This window comes from Bombus terrestris, chromosome 7 (assembly GCF_910591885.1).
Source record: "Bombus terrestris chromosome 7, iyBomTerr1.2, whole genome shotgun sequence".
Lineage (NCBI taxonomy): Eukaryota > Metazoa > Arthropoda > Insecta > Hymenoptera > Apidae > Bombus > Bombus terrestris.
In genome coordinates this window covers 16,684,356-16,711,570 of record NC_063275.1, presented here as the reverse complement: position 1 = coordinate 16,711,570, position 27,215 = coordinate 16,684,356, and the positions used below count along the sequence as shown (strand labels likewise).

At 45.9% G+C, this 27,215-nt stretch overlaps 1 protein-coding gene across 1 annotated transcript in view; it reads left to right on the top strand.

The window, feature by feature from the left end:
* Positions 1 to 26,334, top strand: part of LOC100649960 (iroquois-class homeodomain protein IRX-6) — a 33,370-nt gene extending 7,036 nt beyond the window's left edge. The window contains exons 2-5 of the mRNA XM_012310476.3: positions 10,916 to 11,407; positions 13,874 to 13,986; positions 24,840 to 25,144; positions 25,292 to 26,334. Of these exons, the coding sequence (XP_012165866.1) occupies positions 10,916 to 11,407; positions 13,874 to 13,986; positions 24,840 to 25,144; positions 25,292 to 26,214 (1,833 nt within the window). The 3' untranslated portion in view covers positions 26,215 to 26,334. The remainder of the gene's footprint in view (positions 1 to 10,915; positions 11,408 to 13,873; positions 13,987 to 24,839; positions 25,145 to 25,291) is intronic.
* The last annotated feature ends 881 nt before the right edge of the window (positions 26,335 to 27,215 follow it).

Below are 27,215 nucleotides of genomic sequence, written 5' to 3'. Positions count from 1 at the left end.
TATTTTTGTATTTCTTCATATCGCGAACGATTTCGATTTTGAGATAAGCAAAGATTGCAAGTATGATATAAAGTTGAAATAACTTTTAATGTGAACAGCTTTTGATCGAAGGTTATCTTGTTTGCTTATGGGCGTTGAAAATTAAAATTAGCAGAAAAGGTGCTATAGACTTTCTTAAATAAGATAATCTGAAGGCAACATTTCTATGTACATTAAGGTGTAAATATTACCTTAACACTAATCATATAACACATAACATTCCATATGTAAGTATGAATCATTCTATACACGTTTACCTTCATACTTTCCATTTGGTTTTTACATATCAAGCTGAACATATGTCCAGGATTTACGTAAATATAGCTTTGCGGCATGTACATTCCTTTTTTGGCAGGCCTCTATCTGTTCTTATCAGTATCCGTCCTTCTAAAATTCCATATGCTTTCCGTATCTTTGTAGCAGACATACAATGTCTTCGACATTCGTGATAGTAGTAATAGTCCACGTTTGTAGACGAAACTACAAAAAGCGTTGAGCGCGATTATAGCGCAAGCTCGCCACGAAATTACCTTTGTGGCCGCCCCTCGTGACCGCCCTTCTCCACGACTCGAATCATAAATCGAGTTGCCGTGGAATTCGTGGAATTGCGAGGCCTGCGTAATCCGCGTGATATCGAAGCGCGGGGTGGTGGCGAGTGGCGAAGGAAGAAAATTCGGCCACGTTTCCAGCTTCTACCGGAATGCGGTTCCGCGGGGGCAGAGCGTATGACGATGGACGACGATCACGAAGTGGTCGCGACTAGAATTCCTGAATGACGCTGGTCGCGTAAAAATTATGAATGGCCATATTATTGCAAGTTGGCAGCGCGATGTGCCGCGGCACGATACGTTGCTATATAGATACGATCTCCGGTAGTAGTTTGCGCCCGGCAGTTAGCGCTGTTTCGCTCGCTGACTCGACGCTACTCGATCCAATCGAGCTGACTCAGATCCTCCGCCCTCACTCTCTTGCACGTTCGCGCTCTCCTTCTCCTCTCTTCCTTGCTCTTTCGCTTCTTTTCTCCGTCTCTTGGTGCTTCGCTGTTGCCTCATTGCATTCATTCACTCTCGCATGGTCGTTCTTCTCTCTTTCCTCTCTTTTCCTTTCTTTCAAGTCCTGTCTCTTGTTCCTTCCGATCGTTGTTACCCCTTTCTCTCTCCCACCCACTTCTGCCCTCCTTTTTCTCTCCTTTCCACGGATTCTTCTATTCATTCATTCGAGCACACGCTCTCACGCGTTTTGCACCCGTTTTTCTTTTGCTTTCTTCCTTTCTTTTTTCTCTCTTGCCACTCTCTTGCCACCAACTTTCCTCTTTTCACCTTTCTTTTATTTAGTTCTCTTTTTAGCCACCGTCTTTTATTTTCTTCGCCTTTAAATTCTCTTTTTTCTTCCTCTTCTATCTTTTTTCTTAATCGTTCTTTCTTTCTTCGAATTCATTCAGCCCGAGTTTCGCGACCGTCTTTCTAACTAACAGCCCCCTGTCACACCCCTACCCTGATCTCCTTTGGAATAAATGCACGGTGTCCGTTGCAGTTACACGCATACAATCGCATATATAGAGCTGCGTGTGTTGAACGCGTGCAAGGAGCCGTGCGCGCGGCGTTGTGACAGGAACATTGTTGCTAGTTGACGGTCACCATGCGCCCGAGACTTCCGGCGCTCCAGTTACATTTCGACATAGCGGTCCAATTGTCGTCGCCGATAAATCAGCCAGGCTTTATCGTTCGCGATTAGTCTTATGAAATCTGCTAGCCTCTTTCTTCCGCTTCGATTCCGCTGCTGTCGATACTGCTACGTAGAATCGGCAGATAAGAAGTCGAGAATCAAACCTTCGCGGATCAAACACGCACGGTTATGATTCGAGTAATACGTACGAGGTTAATGTTACTTATACACTTTATCTCGTTTTAGCTGGAATAACTTGTATCGCATAAAAAAGCATATATTAAATATAGCGATATTTGTATATATTTCTTTTTTCCATAGTGATTGAAAGATTCGAGGAAAACTAAACATACCATTTGTCGTACAAAGAAAGCGTTCAGTGGAAATCTTACGAACGAAACAGAGAGATTATATATTTCTAACTGTGTGTCTCTGCATTTAATCTCAAAAACCTTCTCTCCCCGTCGTGAAGACTAGCCCCACTTACAAACTTCGCCCATGAAGGATAGAGTCTTGACAACTTAATGATTCCCGGATACGAAAACACCAATCCCTTCCCCAACTTTGTGTGAGTCCATCAATATCGAAGCCTCTCGTACTTCTCTTCATTCTAACTTTATCTCTCGAAAACAAAAAACCCTATCACAGCATCGGCGTTACTCTAAAATAATTCGGTCGAATGAACCGCAGAAACCTACCTATAATGAAACATCCTTACCAGAGTAACCCTGTTACCGTTGAAAATCCACCGGCAGAATCTTCCCGATCTAAGAACGTCCCTCGAACAATGGGATCCTCCTACCGTGAGGACGCAAATGTTCGATCAGTTTTTACTGAGAGAAACGTCGTTCCATGGATTTCTCGTTGCTCGGGGATGGGAGACGTCGATGCAGATTCTACGGAAGCCAAAGAGAGAGAATGCTAAGTTCTGAGGTAGAAAGATCGGTGTGTAATCGGTGTTCGAAGCGTTCGAGGGAAGGCGAGACGCGCCGGAGATCTCTGATCGTTCGCGCGCGCGGCAGCTGGATAATTTATTGAAATTGTCGTTACAGGAGTCGTTGCTATTTTATCCAAGCAGAGACGTGAGCACACGTTTTCCACGCGCGTGTAACGGTAGTGGTACCCGCGCGAAAGAAGGGTTCAGTCGCGAATGCCTAATCTTTCTCACGGTATAAATCATTGGTTCGCGACCACCGATCTCTGCGTATGTGTTTGTGTGTATCGCGTGCAGTGCAATAAATTCCGCGGGGCTGCTTGTAAACGAACCATTACGAATTCGGTGTCCCGTGACTTTCCTGTTTCAGCGGTTTCCCTGTCTGTCTCTCTGTATTCCGAGATCGTTTAACCCTTAGCAGTCCGCGAACATTGCAGTCAGTTCCAATTCGTGTTGGGACGAATTTTTTCCCTTGCCAGCTAGCAACTTGTATGGTGGAATGGCCACGTGGTTGTTAGTCGAAGTACGCGAAACTCACTCTCGAGAGCAGAGTAGATTTCCTGGTAATTGATGTTGTTAGAGACATTTAGGTGCAGACTGTGTATCTCTTTTGGAATAGTGTTTCCATATTTTTCTTAAAAAACGCGGAATTGTCTTCAGAAGTAAAGTGAAGACAAAGAAATTGTTATAATATGTAGTCTACCTAATATCATTTCTTCTTCGTCATCGTTGAAGAAACTTATACACAAACAAAGAATATCTAACAATGTATTAAGAAATTGTAACTAGTATTATTAATAAACGTATAACTATATCTCGAAGATAAAAAATCAACACCTTTCGCAGGGTAAACCTACACTATACAAGTAAATAAAAGAAAATTTCCTTATCGAGGCATACATTTAGATAACTCTGCTCTGCACAGAGACACGGCTCGATTCGGTCTTCGCTAGAGAAGGAGACAGGATCGAAAGCGAGGCGTGAAAAACAGATCACAGACTAGTCGCAGGAAGAGTGTCTTGAGCTCGAGTTTCGAGTTTTGTTTCTCGCAACGCAACATCTAACACGTTGCTCTGAGATTACAAAGTAACTTTTTTCCGAGCGATAAGCCTCGGTATCGCTTAATAGCCTGGCTCGACTACGTGTGTGTATGTTTAATAGAGATCGAGGTGTCTAGGTATACCGGCACGGAGAATACGATCATGCCAACGAGGACGAAAGTATCGTGCGACAATGCGTAGAGACGGATGTATACCGGTATCGTTCGGCTGACAGTGTTAGCAAATGACGCCGGATGCGCTATTGTATCGTCGCGAGTTCTCTTTTGATAACGCCACTCACGCTGTTAATCGCATTACGGCGAAACTTAGGTGTCAGATGGCGATCCTATGGAGAGTCCAGACCAAAGACCGCTCGTTCCTCGTCTGCTCGCTTTTGTCGAAACGCGTGCAAATCTTTTTCGCCGCCCTTTAACCTTCTTCCGTGCTCGGGAACCATGATTGTCTCTCCGTTCGTTCGCAACCCCTTGCTTCGATCTTACGTTTTGATAACGTTACTCCAGTCAACCGTCTTATATACAAGAGCCGCGAGTGTGAAGGAACGTACCGATTAGTAACGAGCAGCGAATTAATTTAACCGGATACCGTGCAGCACATGCGGCCACAGTGAAACCCCGTGAGAACGAACGATTTCACGGTTTATCAGATTTCGTTTACATTCGTGGCCCTAGGAACCAAAACCGACCAGGTTTCCTGCCTTTTCGGTGTGCCACGATTTCCCTGGGATTCCCCAGGGATTTCGTCTTTCACTACGGATCGGCACATCTTTTCGGTTACAGAAGTTTTCGTGTCGTATCGTTCGATTTTGAGAATTTCAAAAGTTCTTTCTTTGCAAGCTTTCAGAGAAGAACTTTGGATTTCTTTTTGTGCTGCTTATGTCTTGATTTTACTATTGCTCGTGTTTTTGTATTGACTATTTGTTTCATTTCGAGTTTCCATATTTTGAAATAATTTTTGTTACGAATATTGCTTTTTCACCGTTCATTAGTGAAATTGGCAGATCGAATTCTAAGAAAGTACGTGAGCACTGTTCGTTACGTGTTTACCCGTTTGAAGGTTTCGCAAACGTTTTGGTCAATGAGGTGTGATCGACGAATTGGGTGTGATTATGAATGGTTAGTGTTTTCATTCTGCCCCCATTGCAAAGCGGGAGCAAAGCGGAAGTTTTGTTCGATAATAATACGAAACGCACGCCGATAAATAAAATTCGCGGATCGATGTTCTCAGAAATCGGTTGGAACGAAACGCGATCGGGATTATTGATAAAATAATCGCACTTTCTACGAAGCGTTTCTTAATGAACTCTAAAGTTACATTCGGTTTGATACAATCGAAATTTCAGAATTCCACGAACAATCTACAGGAAGTGCATTTATTAGGCATGCGATCACAACCAATTTTAGTACCAGGATACGTATTTGATCAAACAATTAGTCTTTATGAAGTTGATCAGTATGGTCTCTGTCTGTTTCAAACGATTCTCTCCATATGTACTTCAAATATTTCAATCGAATCTTAATCAAACATGTTCTCATTCAATCGTGAATAACTATCAAAATTATGACAACGTTAACCTACTATACATTACTATCCTGCATCTTACGTAGGTTTCCCGGAACGATCGAACGAAACAGCAAGGGACGAACTAAACAGGGACTAACGAGAACAGGGTGGGAACATAAGTAAGTGCTGCGAGGCCTAAACACACACGCGAAGAAGGTCCATCAATCTGGCCTGGAGTCAATATTGACTCGGTTGGGCCTCGTTGCAAAGAGGGCATCATCTCTCGACCGGTCCCTTTTCTCTCGCCAGGACACGCGTGACAAATGCTTCGTGTGCAAACAGCGGCGCATCTGTGTCCACAGGATAACCGATTCTCTTTTCGGATCTATAAATCGTTGAAACACGACGTAGTTCGTTGCTGAATCGAGCTCCTGTGCATCGCTCTTCTATATACCGCGTGCTCATTCTCGCTATCCGATTCCTCGTTCTAAAGCGCGCTTTCTACTCGTATTCTCGCTCTTTTTCCACGCGAATAGGATTGCGCAGCCAGCGTGCTCACGATTTCCTAAGCACACGCAGCGGTCTCGAATTTTTTCTGCTACGCGATTAGTCGCCGAGGCGGTTATATGCGGCTCGGTATCGCGTGCTACGTTTTTCAAAGAACGATCGATAAAACGTGCTTATATCGGGGAGACACGTTCGTCGAAGCATCTTCCCTTCCTCTGCTTTTTCCCTTTTTCCACGCTTCCGCCCCACTCCGTACTCGTTCCACGGAAACAACGAATGGCGACGATGAACGCGTTAAAGCGAAGCATCTGCCCGCTGAATATGGATACGCAATAAATTCGAAGGAGCGCGCCACGTCCGCGCTGCTGTTCCACGCCGCGGCGCGATGCGAGACGATCCGCACGCCGCGAGCACCGCCAAAAAAAGCCATTGGTCAATCTACCATCGCGATCGCGTGTCTTTCCTTCGTACCCGGTCCCCGATGATCTTTCCTCGCCGCGGAACCAAGAGAAGGGACAGTTCTTGTCGGGACGAGCAGAAGAAAGGAACGACACGAGATCGCGACGTTACGTGTTCCCACGTCGACGCGACTGTTACATTGTGCATATAAATCGCGTCATAAAACGCGTGTATACCGAGGGCTGATCTCTCGTGGCCATGTGCACGGATCGAACTGGACGAGAGCAAGAGGAAAGAGGAGAGCCGAGCGGAGTGTAAGCATGTACTGGTTTGCTAGGCCCTTCTCTCGATCGCGTAGCCAAGCATTCTCCCGACGACCGTTTCCACCCGAGGACTTCCAGTTTTTTTCCATAGCCAAGATCGGACGTCCATCGATCATCCATCCGAGTGTCTACGCAGCCCCGCGTGCACGATATATCGCTTTTTCGTGCGGCCCGCCGACACAGGTATGCCGAGCTTAGAATGGCATTGTCCATGAGCAGAATCGCGAAGAATTTTCTGCAAAGCCGCGCACAAGGTGTCATCCGATATCTCGGGCCTTCCGTGAACCCCTCTTTTACCATTCCCGTTCCTCTGCGTTCCGTTTGCGTGATTTCACGCCGATGCAGATAATTTCCGAAAATATATACTTGGTGGTTTTGGTACCAGGGGACTTGTTAGAATAAACCGATTCTTTTGGAATATCATAAGACGCGTTAGAAGAAATGTCTCTTTTTACTCCAATACAACCATCCGACCATCTACTATCGCAGTATTGAAAATATACGGTACCGGACAAGCTCCGTTACTACAAGACGTTCTATGGAATTCGTAGATAATCTTATGTACGATTTAACTCGACTACGGCATTCCACCTCTATCTAAACTATTAACGCTACCAATTGCCTTGTTCGAGACATTTATAGCACTGACACCTAGAAATGTTAGTCGCCATCAAGCTACCGAACACTACGATTCTTTTTCTACATGTTCTCAACACGTTCAGCTACGATAGAACCTGTAGCTGGAGTCGTGCGGTAATCGTATCGTAATGCATCCTTGCCATACGTGACAGTGGTCGCAGCTTCCGTTTTCCTTTGGCCAAGAGCTGCGTGCGCCCCGGAGAGAAATCGTGGCACTGGCAATTAGCATCGTCGTGGAACAAACGAGCCATCCTATCGGGCTAATGCCTCGATATATCGATCCCTCGGCGCGCGAATAATTGTCGCTCTTCGTGGTAGCCAGCTTCGACGAACTCTCCAGGTCTATAGCCACGACATGGCTACCTTGAACGCTACTTTAAAGGCGGCAAGAGCCAGGCGAATCTGGCGACTACGAGCTCCAAGGTGTGATATAGTTGCCGGTTCTGTGTACACGGTTGCGAGAGTGCTGCACACGGGCTCTCACTTCTCTCGTTCGATGCGATCGCGTGGAGTAACTCAGGAACTGGCGGCCGCTTCTTCTTCTCCTCTCGGACCGTAGCACTGAATTATGGTCCGTGGCTCCGGACACTCGCCAACACGCTTCGTCGTTTAACCCCATGCCCGATCCCGAGCCCCGAAGCGCATTCTTCCCGTCCTCCGCTTTTCTCTCGAGGACCTCTCACAGGATTCTTACGATTCCCGGTGAGAACAGCCGCCTCGCAGTATATCTGCCGCCCCGATGCACTCTTCCTGCGGCTCCTGCGACCTTCTGTCTTTTGCCCGATACACAGGCGTACCGAATCTTGTCCATAGAAGCATACTTATGGCGGGATGAAAAACATAGTGGTGCATGCTAAGATTTAGGGAATTTGAATTTCGTCAGATATTCCAACTTTTGAAAGTAAGTCCCTTTAATTTTATGATTAGGTCGTGCTTTTGTTCTCTGTCACAGAAAGGTACGATGCCGCTTTTACAACAATAAGCATAGAACAGTCTGCTGCATAAAAGTTGAGGTTTAACCTACACCATTATGTATATGTAAGAATGGACTAAAATTCTTTTCACAATTCTTACCAGCCTCCATAAAAATTGATTCGTACTATAGCAAAAACGATTGACAAATTCCGGCAAATAAATCGCGAAATAGAGCGTCGATCGATCATCGCGACCGCGATTAAAATATCAACCGGTGTAAGCCCCTGTAGCTTACAATTCGCGCGTGCGCGTATTAGCAAAACCGTAGCTCGAAACGCGGCATGATCGAAAAGAGAGAAGGGACGATGTGTATTTGGCCAACCGAGTATCCCAACGCACGTATCGAGTTTTATCGAGTTCGATCGAGATACTTTTGTCCTTGCTGTCAAACGCGATTTCCAGCCACGGCTGCGTGGATCCTGACCATCATAGTGTTATACTGCCAGGCAGTTGGAAGCGTCAGACAGAACAGCGTAACCGGGACACGCATTAACGCCACTCTCTCGGTGCCATAATGCGCGGCGGGTCACGTTTTTCGTCCCAATACAATGCACGCGCGGTCCTGCCTTTCGGCAATATGTTTCGGAGCCATCGAAACGAGGCGATGGATGGATGGATGGATGGATGGATGGATGGATTGATGCGGTCGAATGGGGACGTTCCACACGTAGGGGGTTTGTTTAGGCTCCGCCGCGCGAAAGCCACTCAACCCGCTAATCTATTTAGCCGTGCTGTTTGATATGGAATTAATGAGCACGCCTTGGCATTATGTACGGGCTTGATTTTCGGTTTACCTTCCCGAGAATGGAATGGGGGAACGCGCGTCCAAGACCTTTAGACTTAGCAGTTGCTCCTCTGGCTTTTCACGCCGCTGCGCTGCTGGAAAAGTCCTTTTAGGGTGGTGGTTTCTCTCTTTCACCCTCTCTCTCTCTTTCTCTTCCTGGGTGTGGTTCGTTCGCGCAGCTGCTCTCCCGTTGTTGCTCTGCCTGTCGCCGATTATCGGCGTCGAACGTGCCACCGGAGGCGTTTATTGTTTCGTAAATCGGAAACAATCGCGTCGGCAGGTGTGTGTTTAACGGAAGTCCCTCGGTTCCCTGGAGGCTGCGCGCCACGGATATATCGGGTTAAACGGATACGTTTCGGATATTTCGTACACACAATTCGCTCCGAGAGAAAGTCGCACGATTAATATGGAAATGTTACATCGTTTATTAGCGTGTTTAGATAACGTCGAGTAAATTATGCGCGTGTTCTTACGGAAGTTGCTAAAATTCGACGAACGGTTGGAATAATTTGTAATAGTTTCCACGACGAATCGGCTGTCTTTCTATCCAGTCAAACGATCTAACCTACGGACTCGCGTATCAACGAATTCATCGGTCCGTTTCGAGAAACGCTAAACCAACCGGACTTGCAACCGAACACGATATCGTTCGCAGTTAACTCGTGGCGGGTTTCATAACGCCGTTCGATCAATTTTCCCGCGATCAACGACCATTAATTCGTTCTTAACGAGCTGTGGCGCGCAGCAAAATGGGAAGCTTGCGACCTGCTCCACTTCGCGTGCATCCGTGCAATCGGAGAACGTGTAACACGGCTCGAGATCGAGTAACGATTAAAACGTCCAGTCTCGGTGATGCTGGCGTTGACGTTGTCAGCGAATCTTCGACGGTGATACCGGTAGTCTCTCCTGAGCAAACTTTTTTTTATGTTAATATGCTTCCCCATATGTGTACCCAGTTGCGTACGTACAGTCGTAGGAGCAAGTCTCGACGCGTATGGTAGTTTCGAACGAGTGTCTACAAACGTGAAAACACGACGATTACGAGTTTCCCGATTTCGTAACCAGCTAATGGCGGCGCGAATGGACGACGGTTCGTAGCACCTGGTACACGGTCGTTCGCCGTCGCTTAAACGACAAATGTCGAGCGTAAATCTGACCGCGAGTAGGTCAAGAGATGGAGGTAAATTTTAAGCTCGCGATAAAAAATTGCGAGAAAAAGAGGAGCAGTTAGCGTGTAACGCGAGAAAAGGTAAAGAGAGGGATCCATGGAGAGTGGGTGACCTACGGAACATAAACGCACTCTCCCACTCTGGATTGTTTACCGAGAGAAACAGAGAGAAAGGAGCAGGGCGGTCGTCGAGAATTTTCAAGCAAACAGTGGCGTTGTAACGAGTCGTTGTTTAAGCTCCGCGTTTTCGGAACGATTTTGTCGAAAGACGCGAAACATCTTGTTTTCGCGGAGATACGCAAGTTATCCTTTCCCCTTTTAACGCGTGGCTCACAACCGATACGCTGCAATGCAAACAATTTTTAGTCAAGAATGTATCTCCTGTTTAAATTATGATACGTACCGACGAATGTTCAGGGCGCTGGACATGTATACGATCGATCACGTAGCCGTCTGTTGTTTGGTAAATATAATAATACGTCATATCTCAGTCGAAGCTAAGAAGTCTTTTTATCAAAATACTTATTTCTCGTCGAATATCACAATATATCGATAAAACGTTAAAAAAGTTAATTTTTTCTTATACGTCTTTCAAATGAATTTCGTACACTATCATCCTAATTATTGCATCAGCCCAGGGACTTCACGTTTCATAATTTAATATCTGTAACGACGATTACAAAAAAATCAATCAGGGATCTCTTGTATAATTTCAGCACACGCTTCTTATCGTTAATGATACCGATAACAACAACAGAATTTATCTTTTCCTAACTTAAGTAATTAATCAATATCACGCGAGTACTTTCTCGACCATCCTTTTATTTCTTCTAAATATATCTATGTAATCTATATAATACTATCACACACTACGTATATATTATACAATCTAATCAAAAATTATGCTATCTGTTGTTCCAGTGTCCTGTGACAGTGAGCTCGTCGCTGACGTCCTCTGCGGCCTCGCCGGTCTCCGGTACGATCCTGAGCGCAGGCGGTTCGTCGCTGGTCAGCGTAGCGGGCACCACCACGAATCATCCCCTGGGCGTAGCTGCCGGTCTATCGAACGCGAGGATGGCGGTGACCAGCGCGGTGGTTAGGCCGCCAGGTAGCCCAACCACGTCGGTCAGCCCGTCGCAGGGTCATCCGCCACCGACGACCGGCGGCCCAACGCCGACCGGACGGTGTTGCGACACCGGAAGACCCATTTTCACGGATCCGCTCACGGGTCAAACTGTCTGCTCCTGTCAGTACGAGATTCTCGGCGGTTATCAACGTCTGGGTGCGCTACCTGCTGCGCTCTCCATGTACAGCGCGCCGTACGCGGCAGCGGCGGCCGCCGCCGCTTCCGAGGGCATGGCAGCCTATTTTCCGCCCTTGGGGGCCGAACAGGCACCTTTTTACACGCCTACGGTGAGTAGATTTAGATTTTTGTCTTTTTTTTTCTCGTTGAAGATTATTATTTGTATTAGGTTAGGCAAAGTTTGAAATTATTTTTTTATAGAATTAATTTATGGAGAATGATGGAATTCTATTATTCTTTTTTTGTTTTAACAAAGGATCTATTAATATAAAGGAAATCGAGATGATTTTTACCGGTACTATTTGTAACAATGGATATCAATGGGTGAATAACAGAGCTGAGAATTGTATAAAATCGGCAATCGGGTAAAATTATTCTCTACACTCCATCCATTCAGTGGCGCGTACTTTCCCGATTTCACCCTGCATTGTTTAATTATGCTATCACGGCTCGAGCGACTGTTCTCGTGTAATAAACGTCAACGCAATGCGCGGCTCGCGCTCAATGTTCATACGACCAGCTTTTCATCCCTTTCAACCAGCAGCCTTAAAAGTTCGTTTCATTGCATCCACGACCGTTCGAAGATCTTTTCGTCTTTATTACCATCAACGTAATCAGTCCCAATCGCCAACAATTTTCCTGATCTTTTACTAAATATTTTCTCTCTTCCTTTGTTTCTTTTCTTTTTCTTACCAGAATATAAATTTCTACCATTGTCTAACCTTCGTTAAAATATTGTTCATACGAATCTACCGCTTATCTTACATCACCGCTAGTTTCATCGGAAAGATAACGAACTCGTGGATTGACCAACTCGCGACGATACTATACGCGTTAGATTCTAAACGTATATCGAATCTCGTGCAAGTTTTTCTCCGCCAATGGTAGAACAGAGAGAGAGAAAGAAAGATGCTTTCATTTGGCATGCACGTTCGCGAAGCGTTCAACGATAATCGAGATGTTATCGCAGCGAAAGATCCCGGACAGTGTGATGTTAATATAGGCATGGGAGCATGGGAGGAGAGAAGAAGCATAGCGACTTTGGATCGGCAATCGCGTGTATTCGTCCGACCGAGAGAGGTTATCGGACCACACACAAAGCGCATACACGGAGAAAATAGCTGCGAAGCGTAAATTTATGAATCCGTCCTGTCGTAACAGTGGAACACTGTCGTGTTCGAGCCGTCGCCGTGGCCGGCCTGTTATCGTCGCTCTTTATGATCGAGCTTAAGGGGTAAGCGCATAAGAGTGTGGCCTCTCCTCGTAACCGAGCAGCAGATTGCACACACAGGTTGCGCGGAACCACGTACTCGAGGTACCTTCGTGGCTAATGTTCGCGAGACTCTTCTACTTGCACCTATCGAGCACCGTTTTTAATGAGATCGTTCGTTTCGATCGTGATTTTCTAGTTGCTTCGTGACTGATTTCAAACTTACACAACAGATGGTCAATTTTCATACGTATTTATATTTTTGTCAATACAACCGTAGAAAACAAAATCGGAAGTTTTCTGACAACCACATATTACAACAATCGTGAAACATTTGTAAGATTTACGATAGAAGATATCGGTAAAACGTTAGTAAGATGGACTAAAATGAAGATAAAAGAAAAATATTGTCACGAGCGAAAATTAGCGTTATCAATGTACGACAAAACGTTTGTGTTTTAGAATATTCATGTGCGTTAGAAATCTAGATCTCCTTTGCTTTTAAGTTCAGTTTAAACACATGAAATTACATGGGTCGAACAACGTTTTCAGAGTCTCAAATAAATGCGACGTTGGGCGCGTGAATTTCCTAGGTCAAGGAACTCGAACCGCCCGTTATTTTCGAGTGCTAATTACGCCAATCCAGCGATGGCTACGCAGTTCGAACACGATGTATAATTAATGTCGTTAATGCAAGACTAATGCATATGAAAAAAGTCTGGGAGAAGAACAACGGATCGTTTCGAATGAGAAGGGGGAACGAAGGGCGAGAAGAATTCTATGGTTCTATTATTCTACCGGTTGATAGAGGTTTAAATGCGGCTGGTATACGAAGTCAAACCGTCGGGTTATGGGTTACAGAAACAAACAATAACGGCACACATCGATTCTAATTACTGTTATCGCTGCTTTGCCAGCTATTTTTCTCATTATCGTCGATGAATTGAAGATCGATCGTGAAGGCGCCGATTAACCGCCACGTCCTTAAAAAAAAGTGGATACTTCCGCTGGTTAAACTGGTTAGATGCTTTTTTTTGTACCAGGATCGAATAGTATAAGCATAATTGAAAATTAAAATGAACGTTTCAACGTCGACAGAATTCCATTTTGGGACACGTTCTGTGATACACGTGATTTTTTAGTCGACTTCCACGAGTGGAAGATACACGATATCGTCCAGTGGCATTTCTACATCGAAAGATAGTACCACTATGTTCCGTTCGTTTTGCAATTGGGCATGCGTTCCAGATTGGAACGAATCACGACTCGAATCACGCATCGAGGAATTGGTCTTTTTTAGTTGCGTTAATTACTCATGCGAGGCGTTGCCACACGTTATTAACAAGTATAATTGCTTTGCTTGCAGGCTGCTAGCCTCGATCTGAAGGAAAATCTTGGAGCAGGAGCCGCGGCAGCGTGGCCTTATCCATCCGTGTACCATCCTTACGATGCCGCCTTCGCCACCTACCCCTACAACGGGTGAGTTTTCAAAATATTTCTGCGTTTCTTCTACATCGATCTTTCGGATTTCCCTCCGAAGGGTAATAAAGATGAAGATAAAAGAAATCTACGCTTTCTCTTCGAGAAGGTAATATTCTTCCCAAATTCTAAATGGCGCATATCGCTTTGGACAATTAGGGGATAACGTTTATGGACAATTCGGAAAGAAATACCGCGTATTTAAAGCAACGAACTCTTCACGGAGAACGTACGAGTGGAGGCTTTCCAAAGTACCATCATATATTTCACGCGGTGATAAAGACAGTCGCGTACTAAATCTCCCTCGATTCGCTGGAATCTCGGCATAACCATCGACGAACATTTTCGAAGCCGGAACGGCTAACTGTATAATTATTTTCAGTTGCACGCTCTTGAAGAAAGTCGCGCGAAACGATAAACACGGTGTCGGTACAGAAATACGACTCGGCCGAGCAGATAGCAGTACGTTCGTACGATATGACCACTAAGAATAATATACCTTTCTCCAAATGCTTCAACGCAAATCGAACGTGCGTGCTCTCGTGTTAATTAACCGCCGAAGAAACCGAGCGACGTCACCCGCGCGGAAAGTTTTCCTGCCACTTCAAAATTATCTCAATTGTCTTTCGAGCGAGCAAGTCGAATCTCCAATACGCTCCTGTTCTCTCACACGAAATCTCGACAATATAGGAGAAGAAAGAGAGGAGAAGTCTTGCTTTACTCCGACGTGCGTTCACGCGAGTCAGCTTTGGTCGACGCGTTCTCGCGCGCGCGTTCCCGATAACGCGCCAGAGAACCACATAAACATTCCAATAAATTAGCGCTCCGTTGACCCGGGACTGTCGCCTTGGGCGTTTTTATTCTCGCGCTTGGCGCTGGAATCGGTCAACGCGTGTCACGATGCGATCGGTGAAAGGTCTTGCCCGCCTGATAAATCGGAATCGTATTATCTGCGCAGGGCAAGATTATAAATATTCGGAGTGCTTGCCTTTGGAGACGCATGGCACAGAGAGGTGGACCAAGCGAACTCTGTCGATAATTAATCGGTCTATCTACGTTTCCGGCCTTCTTCTCGGCGTCACTGGATTTTTCAATTTTTCCTTCCCCTGTCTCTGTCCTTTTCTCGTTTCTGTCTTCAGCTGATATCACGTTATCGTTATCGTCGCGTCCCCGCCATGGAATTTATGTACATAGAGATGCCAAACTGTGACACTCGAACCGATTTGTAAGCTCGCTTTTACGACTTGCTAATGAGATCGATGATTGTAAACAATGAGAATATGGGGAAGCGATATTGTAGCCAGTAATGGGCGAGTAGTTTATTAGTTCTTTACAAGATCGTTGCGAAGAATTATTCCGTATAAAGTAACACATAATTTACCGAGGAGTTATGTACGAACACAAAGAAATACTGAAACAGTGGTTCTCAAAAGAGGATATAGTAACTATACGTACATATGGCTGCTTCTTTCACGCAAACGACATTCGCGATAATAGAAAATAAACTGACGATATCTCTGCGTGCGAATTTTATAATATATACGTATTACATTTGACGTATTATGTCGCGATAATGTTGCAAATGATAAAACATCCGGCGCGTATCAGTTATTTCGATCTGGTCCGGAGAAACGCGACCCGCGGTCACGTATCCGACGACCCGGTGACGAGTCAACGACGTCGTTCTCCGCGCCGGTCTCACCTCGTGGAATCTATACTGCCGCGTGACGCACTTCCGGCGGAGACTGCTTCGTATGCAAGGAAGCGATCGGGTACTACAGCTTGCTTAGCATCCATTCGGTCTAGTCGGTTCGCGCACCGGGTCTTCCTTTACGGAGACCTACCGCGCCGGTCCACACCGGAACCGCAACTCCTCGCCGCGATAACAATTACCGGAAGATCCGGGGATGCACCTGTCGGCTTCGAGATCCGTTGTCAGTGATCGACGTCGAACAATCTAGTCTTTTTTACCTTTGATCGTACACGGACTGACGAAAGTATTCGAACATTTGCAGATACCTTTTACGAATGTATTATGTGTGTTGCACGAAACATTTCGAAATTTCATTAGCTGTTAGTAATGACATTTAACAATCACGATTATATGGATGAAGTAAAGAAACAAGCCTGAAAATATACGATACAGAAATTACATAATACTTACGTATTTAGTACGTGCATATATTTTGCGAAGATCGCAAAAGTATTTAATTCCAAATTTTTGTACAATAATATAATCACTATATATCACAATAATATAATATAGTCGTATCTGGTTCTCATTATGGTGCTAATTCATTTATTCGGGGTATGTTAATTGATTTTATCGATCGAAGAAAGAAGGGACAATCGAACGATTCGATCGAAGATACGATGAGCTAATTACATTGACACAACTTGTTGGAAATACAAGTGTTTAAATTTCCCGCGGAATTGATTGATACGTCGTGTTACACGATTTGTCTCAATTTCTCGCGACCGTAATTCCATTTGTCAAGATAAGCGGTTATGAACTGATACACAGACCACTGTTTCTTCGTTCGGTTCTTCAGCGGACACTTGCTCGAGGAATACGTTGATTAATGCAAACGATGTATCGATAGGTGAAGATATCGAGCAGCGATTTCATTACCTCGACACACGATACCCGCTTCCCCGAGCAATCGAATTCAAATTTAACACGATATTACTGAAATCAATTTTCTTTGGGTGGACGGGAACGCTTGCACCGTCGTTGAAACATGGAATGATTCAACGCATTAACGACGCTACATCGTTAACGAACAAGGCTAATTTCTACCTACACTTTGCAATTAATTTCTACTCGAGTTAAACATGTTAATTGCCACGTTTTTCTACTTGGACGCATTGTCGTAGACACCAGAAGTTCATATCTCGTTGCCAACGGAGTGTCCATCGGCCAAAAATATCGGTATACATATACTCGATAGTCGTTATTTTCCTTGCATTTTTCCTACACACACGTACGCCAGTCTATTTGTCGCTGTGGACTCGATACGTTATCGAAGTCTTTTTTCTCGAAACGTTGTAATAAAAGCCACGGCACGAGATTTATTTTTGCATGTTATGCTTCGATACATAGTTTTCAACGTCGTTAGAGCTTACCAGTCAACGTTCAACGAGGATCGACCTGACCACACAACATTTATCAATGCTCTTTCCCACGCACGTACGATATTATGTCGCGAAGAAACTCAAGCTCGATGACGCTAATAGCAGCTGAGTAACAATTGTCGCATCGATAATGCTCTTTCGATGTTCGACCGCTACTTACGTAACGCAAAACTTAACGCGTAACTCAATACACCGTGTACCGGTATTAAGTTTGCTTTTTTTTGCGCTGGTTAATAAGATAGCAACGTGTTCACAGGTTCTTTTTGTGTAAACAATTATTTGCTCAACTATGCTATATATCGGAGGCGAAACTTGAGGATTGAACATCAATCCTGTATATGATCCTCCAATTGAGACTATCGTAAAAAGCAAAGATCAGTTTGGTTTCTGAGAGATCTACATTTTACTCTGCTTCGACTTTCATCAGTCTCTACGAGGTTTCTCATCGGTGAATCCTTTTCCGGCTATTCTAGTAACTCGTCGAAGTTTTGCAACGTTTTCTAATAATAATAAAAGGAGAAAGAAAAGAAGGATAAGGATAGAAGCGAATAGAAAGGAGGTGGCGAGGATCGCAGAGCACATTATGCCAGGGCGCGCGCTTCGTCGACCGTTTAACATAAGCATACAAAAAGCCAATAATAAAGAGTTGGCATGCACGGCCGCGAGGTCTTGGGATCGTGTGGGTTAACGGTCTCGTCTTTCCGGCGGATTGGCCCTGCTTCCGGGGACATATAGGGTAAACAATAAGAAACAAGCGGCCAGTGGGTAGCGCAGTCACTGGTTGTACGAACACAGGCCGCGCTTACATAGGCTGCTCCTATGTCCGGCTTCGGCTTCCTCCCGTTTCGCGCCGCGTCCCTCGATCGACGACACGTATTATTAAGTGTGTCCGTACAACGACCGATGTGTCGGCACGCGCTTCGGGCCCCGAGCGCGTTTAAGGACGTCGCGACGATCCGCGAATCTTAATCGCCGCTCGCCCGGTCGTCGTCGCCGTTTCCTCGGCGAACAGGTGCGCGAACCCATTTCTTTCACGGATAGTTGGTAAAATCTATGTTTGCTGCGAGCATCTAGTTCAAGATTTTGTATAGGAAACAAATGAAAGAAAATGAGAGTGCGAAAAGTCGCCAAGTTTATTATCTTTTTTTTCCGAAAGTTCTTCTTAGTAGAAGTTTCGTGGCATTGGAAGTTAGAGATCTATTAGGAATTCTCTACGGTTGTTTTTTTTATTTTTAATTTGATTTATATAATTTTTCTAATCCACCGTTTTCATAGATTTTGTAGATAAGTATACAAGTATACATGTTAAGTATACAAATATGATAATCACTCGTAAATTAGAAATACATATCAAGATCGAAGTATTTCTCGGGATTAGAGAAACTTTACGTAGGAACTAAATATTTAATGTATCAATCTACATATCTATTGTAACTTAAAAGGAAATGAGACACGTATATATTCATTCGTTATCTAGAAACATTATACTATTGATACATATCAAATCTAACCCTAAATCTTCATATATCAATTTCGGTCATTAGAGGAGTATGATTGTTTGATGAATTATTACCGAGGGATCCTATATTTGTTCATGACAGAAATTGGCTCTTAGGCGAATTGATTTCCTTCGATATCCAGCACTGTTTCCCACGAATTTGATAAGATTAAAGGGAGTTTTTATACCGAAAGGTCCCTTCGTTACACGATTGTGAAACGTTTTCCGTCGTTTCATACCTTTATGGACAGAGAGTTTTGTATCGAGAGGACATTGTCCGTGCATTATTTACTAAACCTAGAACGATACGAACGTCGATCCTATCTAAGACCATTTAGCGTTGCCAACAACCGGTGTACGTTTCCACGATAAGATCGCTTATTTGATTTACGCCGCGAGTATATTGCCAACCCTTTCTGAAAGCCCCGCCAAATATTTGCCGTCTTCGCTCTCGCAATAGAATTACATCGAATCATGCCGCGCATCTGATTCATCCTAACGGTTAGCCGTCTAACAAGGTTGTTCATCGATCGTTCTCCTGTCTACGTAGAACGCGCAACAGTACCTACTCGCGTGTCTACATATTGAAATTTGTATAATCTTGTTTTCTAAAATGTCTACCTAGCTTAGTTCCAGATCCAAATTGATACTAGTCTATCATTTATTCTACATATATCGGAAACTTACGGTCGATTGTGGTCGAATTTCCATGACTCGAATATGATATTTTCTATTATTCCAAAACCTATAACTTTGTACATATTTTTCAAATGCCCAATTCTGCATCTTAAACCTGGAACTCCAGAACCAAGACCCTCTCGATCGATCTTCCAGCACCAATCGTACAAAAGGACAAATTCATTCTCGTCTATAGCGTTCCCGGAGGGCTCGTTCGGTCGTCAAACCGTCCTCGGATCTGACAGAAACCGGGAATATCCCAAAGTTAATGAGTGCGGGCCCCACGCGCGGCGTTTCAGGACGTGTCACGTCCCCCGATGATGTACGGCCGTTTAATGACCCGGTTTTAGTCCTAGAGGGTGGTTTTTGCCTCGCAAGGGTTGCGCCGGTGAAAAGTCACCGACACGCGTTTTTCGTTAGCGGGGACATGCCACCGCGTCCCTCCTTCTCTTCTTGAAACTTCGACGTGCAGATGACAGCGCGTCGTCGTCTCGCAGCCGCGCCTCCGCGCTTTTCTCATTAGCCTTAATGGACGCAGATTAGGCCTGTCGAGCGGTCGACTTGGATTTAATGACCGGGCCGCACCCCTTCTACCGATATTCTCCTCGCGAGTACGAGCATCCAGGTGAACGTTGCTTTGCGAATAACGCGTGTCGAAAGGTCATCCGTGCATGCTTCATGCTATGAGGAAAGAGTCGTTTTAAAGATTTATAGGTCGATCGATTAATCAATTCTTTGAGTATCTGCCAACACGACTCCCCGTACAATTCTAAAACTCTTGCAAATTATGCAAACGTATAGGTTGTTTCGAGTATCAAAGGTATATATATATGTATATGTATGTAGGGAACGCAAAGCGTTGAGTGAGTTGTAAAATGTTAAGCGTGGAAATTTTTTGAGGTTCGTAGACGCGTGGAATGAATTAATGTTTTACAGAAGAGCGTGTCCTTTTACCTAAAGGGTAGCTGGTTACATTTCAGACACAAATTACATACTCGACTCAGCGTGTTCTTTATCGAGCGTTAAAGACTCGTGCAGCGGTGTAACGGTAGAACGAGACATACGAGCGTGTAGCCGCTGGAACTCGGAGCTCCGAGTCGTTTGGCTTTTGTAAATTTTCGCGAGTTAGCCATAACAGAGCGCCGCGCTGCCGAGTAATCTCGGTCGACGATAATTCAGCGGCGAGTGACTTTAATCGTGGCTCCTACGGGGCGGTGTGTGCTTCGTGATGGATTTAAACGATCGTATGACAAAGTAGCGAACCGTGTATCATTTTATATAAACTCGGTTGCACGTACAATGGAGACGGAGAAAAGGAGTGAGAGTGAGATTGTATAATCTTCGTCGTGAGAGTTAGTCGTGTCCGCGTGTGGGTGCACTTACCTCTTCTCCCAGGTTTCTCAGCGCGCGTTCACACGTGCGTGCACACGCGCGCACCGCCGGGTTTACGATCGATCTGTCACGTTGCGAGCAACTGGTAATAAAGTTGGATGTGGAACAACCGACTGTCACCACGTTCGCAAAACTTCAACGCGATGTGTTGCAAGTCTGCGAAGCGCTTCTGAGAACTTAACGCGACGACATCGGTACACGGTAGATGCGTTCGTTGTATAAACCGCCAGGAGAGAATCATCGTCGTCGTCTTCTACCTTTTATCCGTCTTTGGTTCGATCATGCATCGATCGAAGTAGTCTCATTGTCGGTTCACGATGGAAATTTAAAGCAATTTTATTCCTATCCTTTTAAAAATTCCCTAACTCTGACAAGAACCCTCCGCTAACCGGTTATGTTCATATTTTCGCATTCCCACATTTAATCTTCTTTTTGCTCTTCCGAGCTTCGAAGAAATATGACAAAATTGTTTTACAATGTTATGCGAACAGGTTTTAGGTGAAATGTTTGAAAGGTTTTGTTTGATACGTAGAAGGCTCACAGCTTATCTGTAGACAATCGATTACTGTAAAAAATATTTACTATAAAAGATATCAAAAAAGGAAGAAGTGAAAGCGTCCAAAGCTGTCCACTCGAACACACACCGGACATGTATCTAATTGTCGCGATATTCTAGCCGACCATGAATCGGAGGTAGAGGCGGATGAAAGGGGCCGCAGAAGGTTGGCGTGGCTTCGCGGTTGATTAAACCGAAGCTCGACCATGAGGCAGGTACCTCCTTCTAGGTGAGTGAACGCGTGCGAAGGGACGCTGTATGCGTGCATACACGTATCTACCAAGGGAAGATGGCGCCGTCACCGAAATGGCTGCATTTTCGCGTTGATAAAGACCGCGGAACCCGCGGAACCATACCTGTGAAAGGTGTGTGTCGAGGGTATAGATTCTAAGAGTGGGAAAAGGGGATAGAGGTGGTAGCGTGAGAACGACAGAGAAGGAAAAAAGAAGTCGGATATCACCCCTAGTTACGAGCGGTAACGAGGGGCGGAGTCGGTCGAGCCCGCACACCTGCCTCGTTTCGAGCTGGCCATGGTCACTCACCCCCGTTCTTATCCCTCTTAAAAGCTACGCCATGACAAACGCGTTTACGTTAACCGCCGTGCGGCCGAGGGTCGCGAAAAATGGCTGTTTCAGCGGGCTTTAATGGTTGATTCGCTCGAACCGTTTCTTTAAGGGGTAGTGTTGTATCTTCGTGTCCGGAGAATTGGAAGGGTGAAGACCAATTCCGTTATCGTAGAGTTATTGCTACTTCAGATTCAATTACTTTTCTTTTCAATCATTCAGTTTTTATCTTGATATATCTATCTATAATTAACAAGCAGAAAGGATATTCAAACGTATCAATTATTTAATAGAAGAAAGTGACAGTGCTAAAAAATATAAATGGAGTATTTATAGGCAGCTGAGCGGTAGGGGAAGAATCGGATAAAGTTATTGGGACCTCTGGAGGCAGATTGCCTGTAGCTTGACGCGTTAACCCCCGGGCGGGCGCGAGGAACGCGAACAAAGGCGCGACGTTGAAACGGGAAGCGAAGGACGGGCCGATTAGCAATCGCCATGGAAACAAGCAGTTGATGCGATCAACCCCTGACGCGCGAGAAGAGGAAAGAGGCCGATCTGGCTCGCACGTACGATCATAGCTGTGCCTATATACGCGTATATAATACGATTTGTATATAGATATACACGACACGTCTCTATATGCGGGAACGGGAGAACGGTTTGGCGCGCATGCAGCGGCCGTATTTAAAGCGGTCGACGAAATGCCCTTTGGTGTATGCGTTCGCGATGGTTGTATGGCGATACCGGAGGCCGAGCGAGAGACAGATTGGAAGAGAAGCGTTACAGAGAAGCGAGGCGTCGCGTCGCATCGCGTCGCGTCGTGTGGAAAGAGATGGAAAAAGTTGGAGCGCTCTAGCACACAAGAGGAAAAGGAAACAGAGAAACGAAATGTGGAAGAGAGAGACGAACGGACGCGGAAGAGGCAGAGAGATAGAGGCTCGACAAACGCGGGGGGTTGGCAGTAGCTGGCAGGGAGACGGAATCGGTAGAAAGCAGCAGCAGTTCCCGCTCTCGGGGGCGGCTGGCTGTTATCATGAGAAACAAGCTTCCACTCTGATTTTTTAATCCGATCCGCACCCCCTGCCACCGGCTGAATTTTAAAATAACTGCAGAACGCCATTTGCTCCTCGCAAACAGACCGGAGTTAAGCCATCCTCGCCTCTCTTTCTCTCGCCACTTTTCTATCTTCCTGTTCCTCTCTGTATCACCGGTACGCCGCGCCGTGCTATGGCCCACCTCTCTCGCCTCCTTCTCTCCTCCTCCGTCTCTTCCTACTTCTCCCGTTTGCCGTCTCCACTCTTTCGCTCTCTTTGCGCGCGTGTACGAGCCTTCGACCCTCGACGCTTTTGCCGGATGGATAGGATAGGACAGAACGTAGGATATGATAGCCTAGAGAACAAAGAGGATAGAGCGTATCCTGGGAGAAACGCGCGTGTATGAGTGCGCGCGCTCGCGAACGACCACGTTACATCTACACTCTCGCGGAGGCGGCTGTGATGTCAAATTGAAATGTTTAGCGCCTCGTTTCAGCTGCTGCGAATCCCGCGTACAGACTTCGGTACAACGGTGGAAGAGAGAGACAGATGGGGCCGCGAAGTGAACACAATCGGCACGGAAAGATAGGGGCGAAAGGAAGACAGAAGAGACGGCAGATAGCGCGTGTAGCCCTGCCCCGGGGAGGGGCAGATAAGTGACAGTTTTATTAATTTCCCATCTCATCCCGTCGCGACCATCTCCCCAACCCGCTCGATCCGTCGACACGTCAGTCGCGCGTCCACACACGCCTGCCTCTCTTCTTCCCCCGTATCTTCTTCCCAGCTCGCTGGAACGAAAGAGGGTGAAAATGAAGCTCAATAATGGCGGTTGCCCGTCACGGGGCATCGCCGTCGACGAAGGTGAGCTTCCGTGTCGAGTCTATTGGGATTTCGACTAACGGTATCTCGTCGTTTCGTATTTTTGCGCCGAGGCTGGATCTTACGTGGGTAGAAATTTCTTAAATTTTGTCCAATTCGTATGTCCTTAGAAAAGAAAAAAGATACGTTAAAACTCTTAAGAAAATATATTCATCCGTTTACGTCAGAGGAGAGAAAATAAAGAAACACAGGGCGGAAGACCGCAACGTTGGAAAAGATGTCGAGATGTCGCAAGGGGTGGAACAAGGAAAAAAAGCCAAGAGCCGAGCAAAGATGGAAAAAGAAGAAGGGAGTAAGCATCTCCCAGCCGTGCTCGCCGCTGGAAAATTTAATTTCGATCCCGTCGATTCAGCAGTTATACCGAAGTTTAATCTTTGATAAGGGTTAGTCTTTTAGTAATGGGATCCCAGGGGGTCGGTCGCTCCGGACGGTCTGGGCGAGGCGCGCCGAAGGGTGAAACGAAACGAATCGTGTTCTCTTTCTCTCTTGCTACGCTCCTTTCCACTCCACTCCTCTACGACCGCGATGGAAGGAAGGAGCTTAAACCGTTAGATAGAGATCTGCTCTCGGGATGAAAGTAGTAGCTACCCGCTTATATCGTTCCTCTAACCGAGCAGGACTCGGACTTTTATACCGAGCACCGGGGGGAGGCGTAACGAGCCTCACGATTGGATAAGTTTCCCGACACGAGCTTCCACCGGAGGCTTTGCCTTCTTCTTCTTCTTCTTCTACGTTTCTCCTCCTCCTCCGGTTCCCCTCTTCCCCGCAATGTGTCTCTGTTATCCAACTCGCTCGTATAACGTATCGCGACCTGTGTACGTTCCCGACCGCCTTACATATCCGGGTAACGTGCATCGTACGACGATGAAAGCGACCGATGTCGAAGAATTTAATAAAAAGATGAACGAGTGGCTCCTATTAAAAACTTGGTTCGATTCGTTGCCTCGAGTCTCCTCTTAGTATTGGCCGGTGAAACGTGTTTAATCCCGTATAGGTTTCTCGATTTTACAGGAGAACATCACTGATCTTTCGGAAAGGAAAACTGAAAGTTTAACGCGAAACGGGGACAGGACGATAGACTTTGATACTGAACAGCCGCCTACTTTGATCTGTTTCAGTTATGGGATGGATCTAAATGGCGCCAGACGAAAAAACGCGACGCGGGAAACGACGAGTACGTTAAAGGCCTGGTTGAACGATCATAAGAAGAATCCGTATCCAACAAAGGGCGAGAAAATCATGCTGGCCATTATCACGAAGATGACTCTGACTCAGGTGTCTACGTGGTTCGCGAATGCGCGGAGACGTTTGAAAAAAGAGAACAAGATGACATGGGAGCCGAGGAATAGGGTCGAGGACGAGGACAACAACAACGAAGACGACGACAGCGGAAGAAAGAGCGTGGACGAGAAAGACCGGCTAGGTAAGAACCATGGCAAACATCCGCCTACCTTTCTCCACCTTTTCATCGATTCTATACATCCCTTTCTTACTCCTAACAAAACGCGTCGTCTCCCGACAATCCTTTCCCCTTTCATTGCCCAAAGACAAATCCTATTCTCTGCCACAGACTCAAAGGATTCGGGTACCGGATCAAGCGAGGACGGAGAGCGACCGGCCCATCGGATGGACTCTCTTGGCACTAGCGGTGGGTCCACCGGTGTCCAAGGTAGAACAGAGAGCGAATGGAGCGAGTCGCGAGCAGATAGCGGTCCAGATAGCCCGGAGTGCCTATACGATCAGAGGGAGCCTAGGCATCCATTACAGCTTCAGCATCCCGCGTATCTTGCGTCGTCTCATGGTCGACTGCTGCGCCATCCTTCCCCGGAAAGCACGCCGCCCAGTAGTCATCTTCCACCGACCACGACCGCGTCGTCTACGGGCAGTGGGGTCACCACGAAACCGAGGATCTGGTCTTTGGCCGACATGGCGAGCAAAGACGGTGAACAGCAGAGTCCTACACCGACCGCGATGACTGGTCTCTCGTCTCCTTATAGCGGAAGCGGCGGAGGTGGTGGTGGAGTCGCAGGTGGAGGTGGCGGTGGCGGAAAGCTGGTGAGCCCTCTGGCGAGTCGTTTGCCACCTCATCATCCTCTTCATCCAGCTATGCACTCGGGAACGCAGTTCGTTCGGCACCCGGATTTCTACCGAAACCTGTACGGTGCTTCTCACCTTGGATCCGGAGATATGGCCTTGTTGGAAACTTATTCGAGAACCTTGGGCGGTCTGAGTGGGGTGATGCCTCCTTCCACGGCTCCCAGTATACTGACGACCTCCGCGTCGGCTGTGTCAGCGAGTGGTAATGTTAAATCTTTTTCGATCAACGGGGCTAGCGGTGTCCCCGGTGGAGGCGGCGTGCTTCTGACCACCGCGACTTCGGGTTTGTCTCCGTCGTCGTCGTCAACGACGTCCTCCGGTGGGTCCGATCTGTCGCCCCATCCGAGCGGAAGCCTACCGTCTACGCAAGAGCTCAAGTCACCGGGGCGAGTGTGATTCCCCTGGACGATGGACTAATTACTATTAATCGAAGTTTCGAGGGACGGTTCGCCGCGCAGCCGTTCGCGCGTTGTGTGGTGTGTATGACAATAATAATCAGAGACTACATTCTTGTAATTAGTGTACAGTAACTGAACGAAGAACGTCGGAACGAGATACATGATATGTACTGCCCCTCAAGTCCCTGATCTCTCTCCACCGTTCCTAGTCTCTGTCTCTCTCACATTATCTTCTTCGCCTTTTGGATTCCTTTCGCTTCCCTCGATCCTTTGGTATATCCTGCCCCTCTCTCCTTGATTCCTATTTTCTCTCGTCCTTCGTCGCGAATTTTTCTTCTGTCCGCAGTAAGAAAGGTCGGAAAGCAGAGAAAGAAAGGTCGGAAATCGGTCGATGATAGATGAAAAAAAAAAGATGGAAAGATGGAATGGTAGGCTCGTTTATCTCTTCCGTAGAGCAGCAGCGCAGCTAATCGCGGTTTAAAAGGAAAATAAGACAAAAAAATACGAAGAAAAAAGATACACTATCCTAGGCGTGTCTACTATGCAGTAATATTATACATAAAGAATACTATATATATAAATACACGATAATAATTAATAATTATTTATGCGTTTGTAAATAGTAGAGAGGGCCCAGTAGAGAACGTCCGGCCAGTGTATGTATTGTATGTAGAGTAGGTACGATATTATTATTATAATATTGGAGATCATAATTCATACTAACGACGAAGACGATTATTATTATTATTATGATTATTATTATTATGGATTATTATTATTGTTATCGCGATGTTTATTATAACATTATCGATTCACGTAAACTCGGTCGATCATGACGGTGTATAGATCGTTAATTACTGTGACAGATTACGGAGGAGCACAATCCGTGCGAGGAAAACCACGTTGAAAGCGTGCGTCTTGCGCCTGAGTTTCTCCGTACGTAAGTATTATTTATTTATTGTTCGAGAGCGCTTTAGCGCGACGAATCCTGGAGAAACT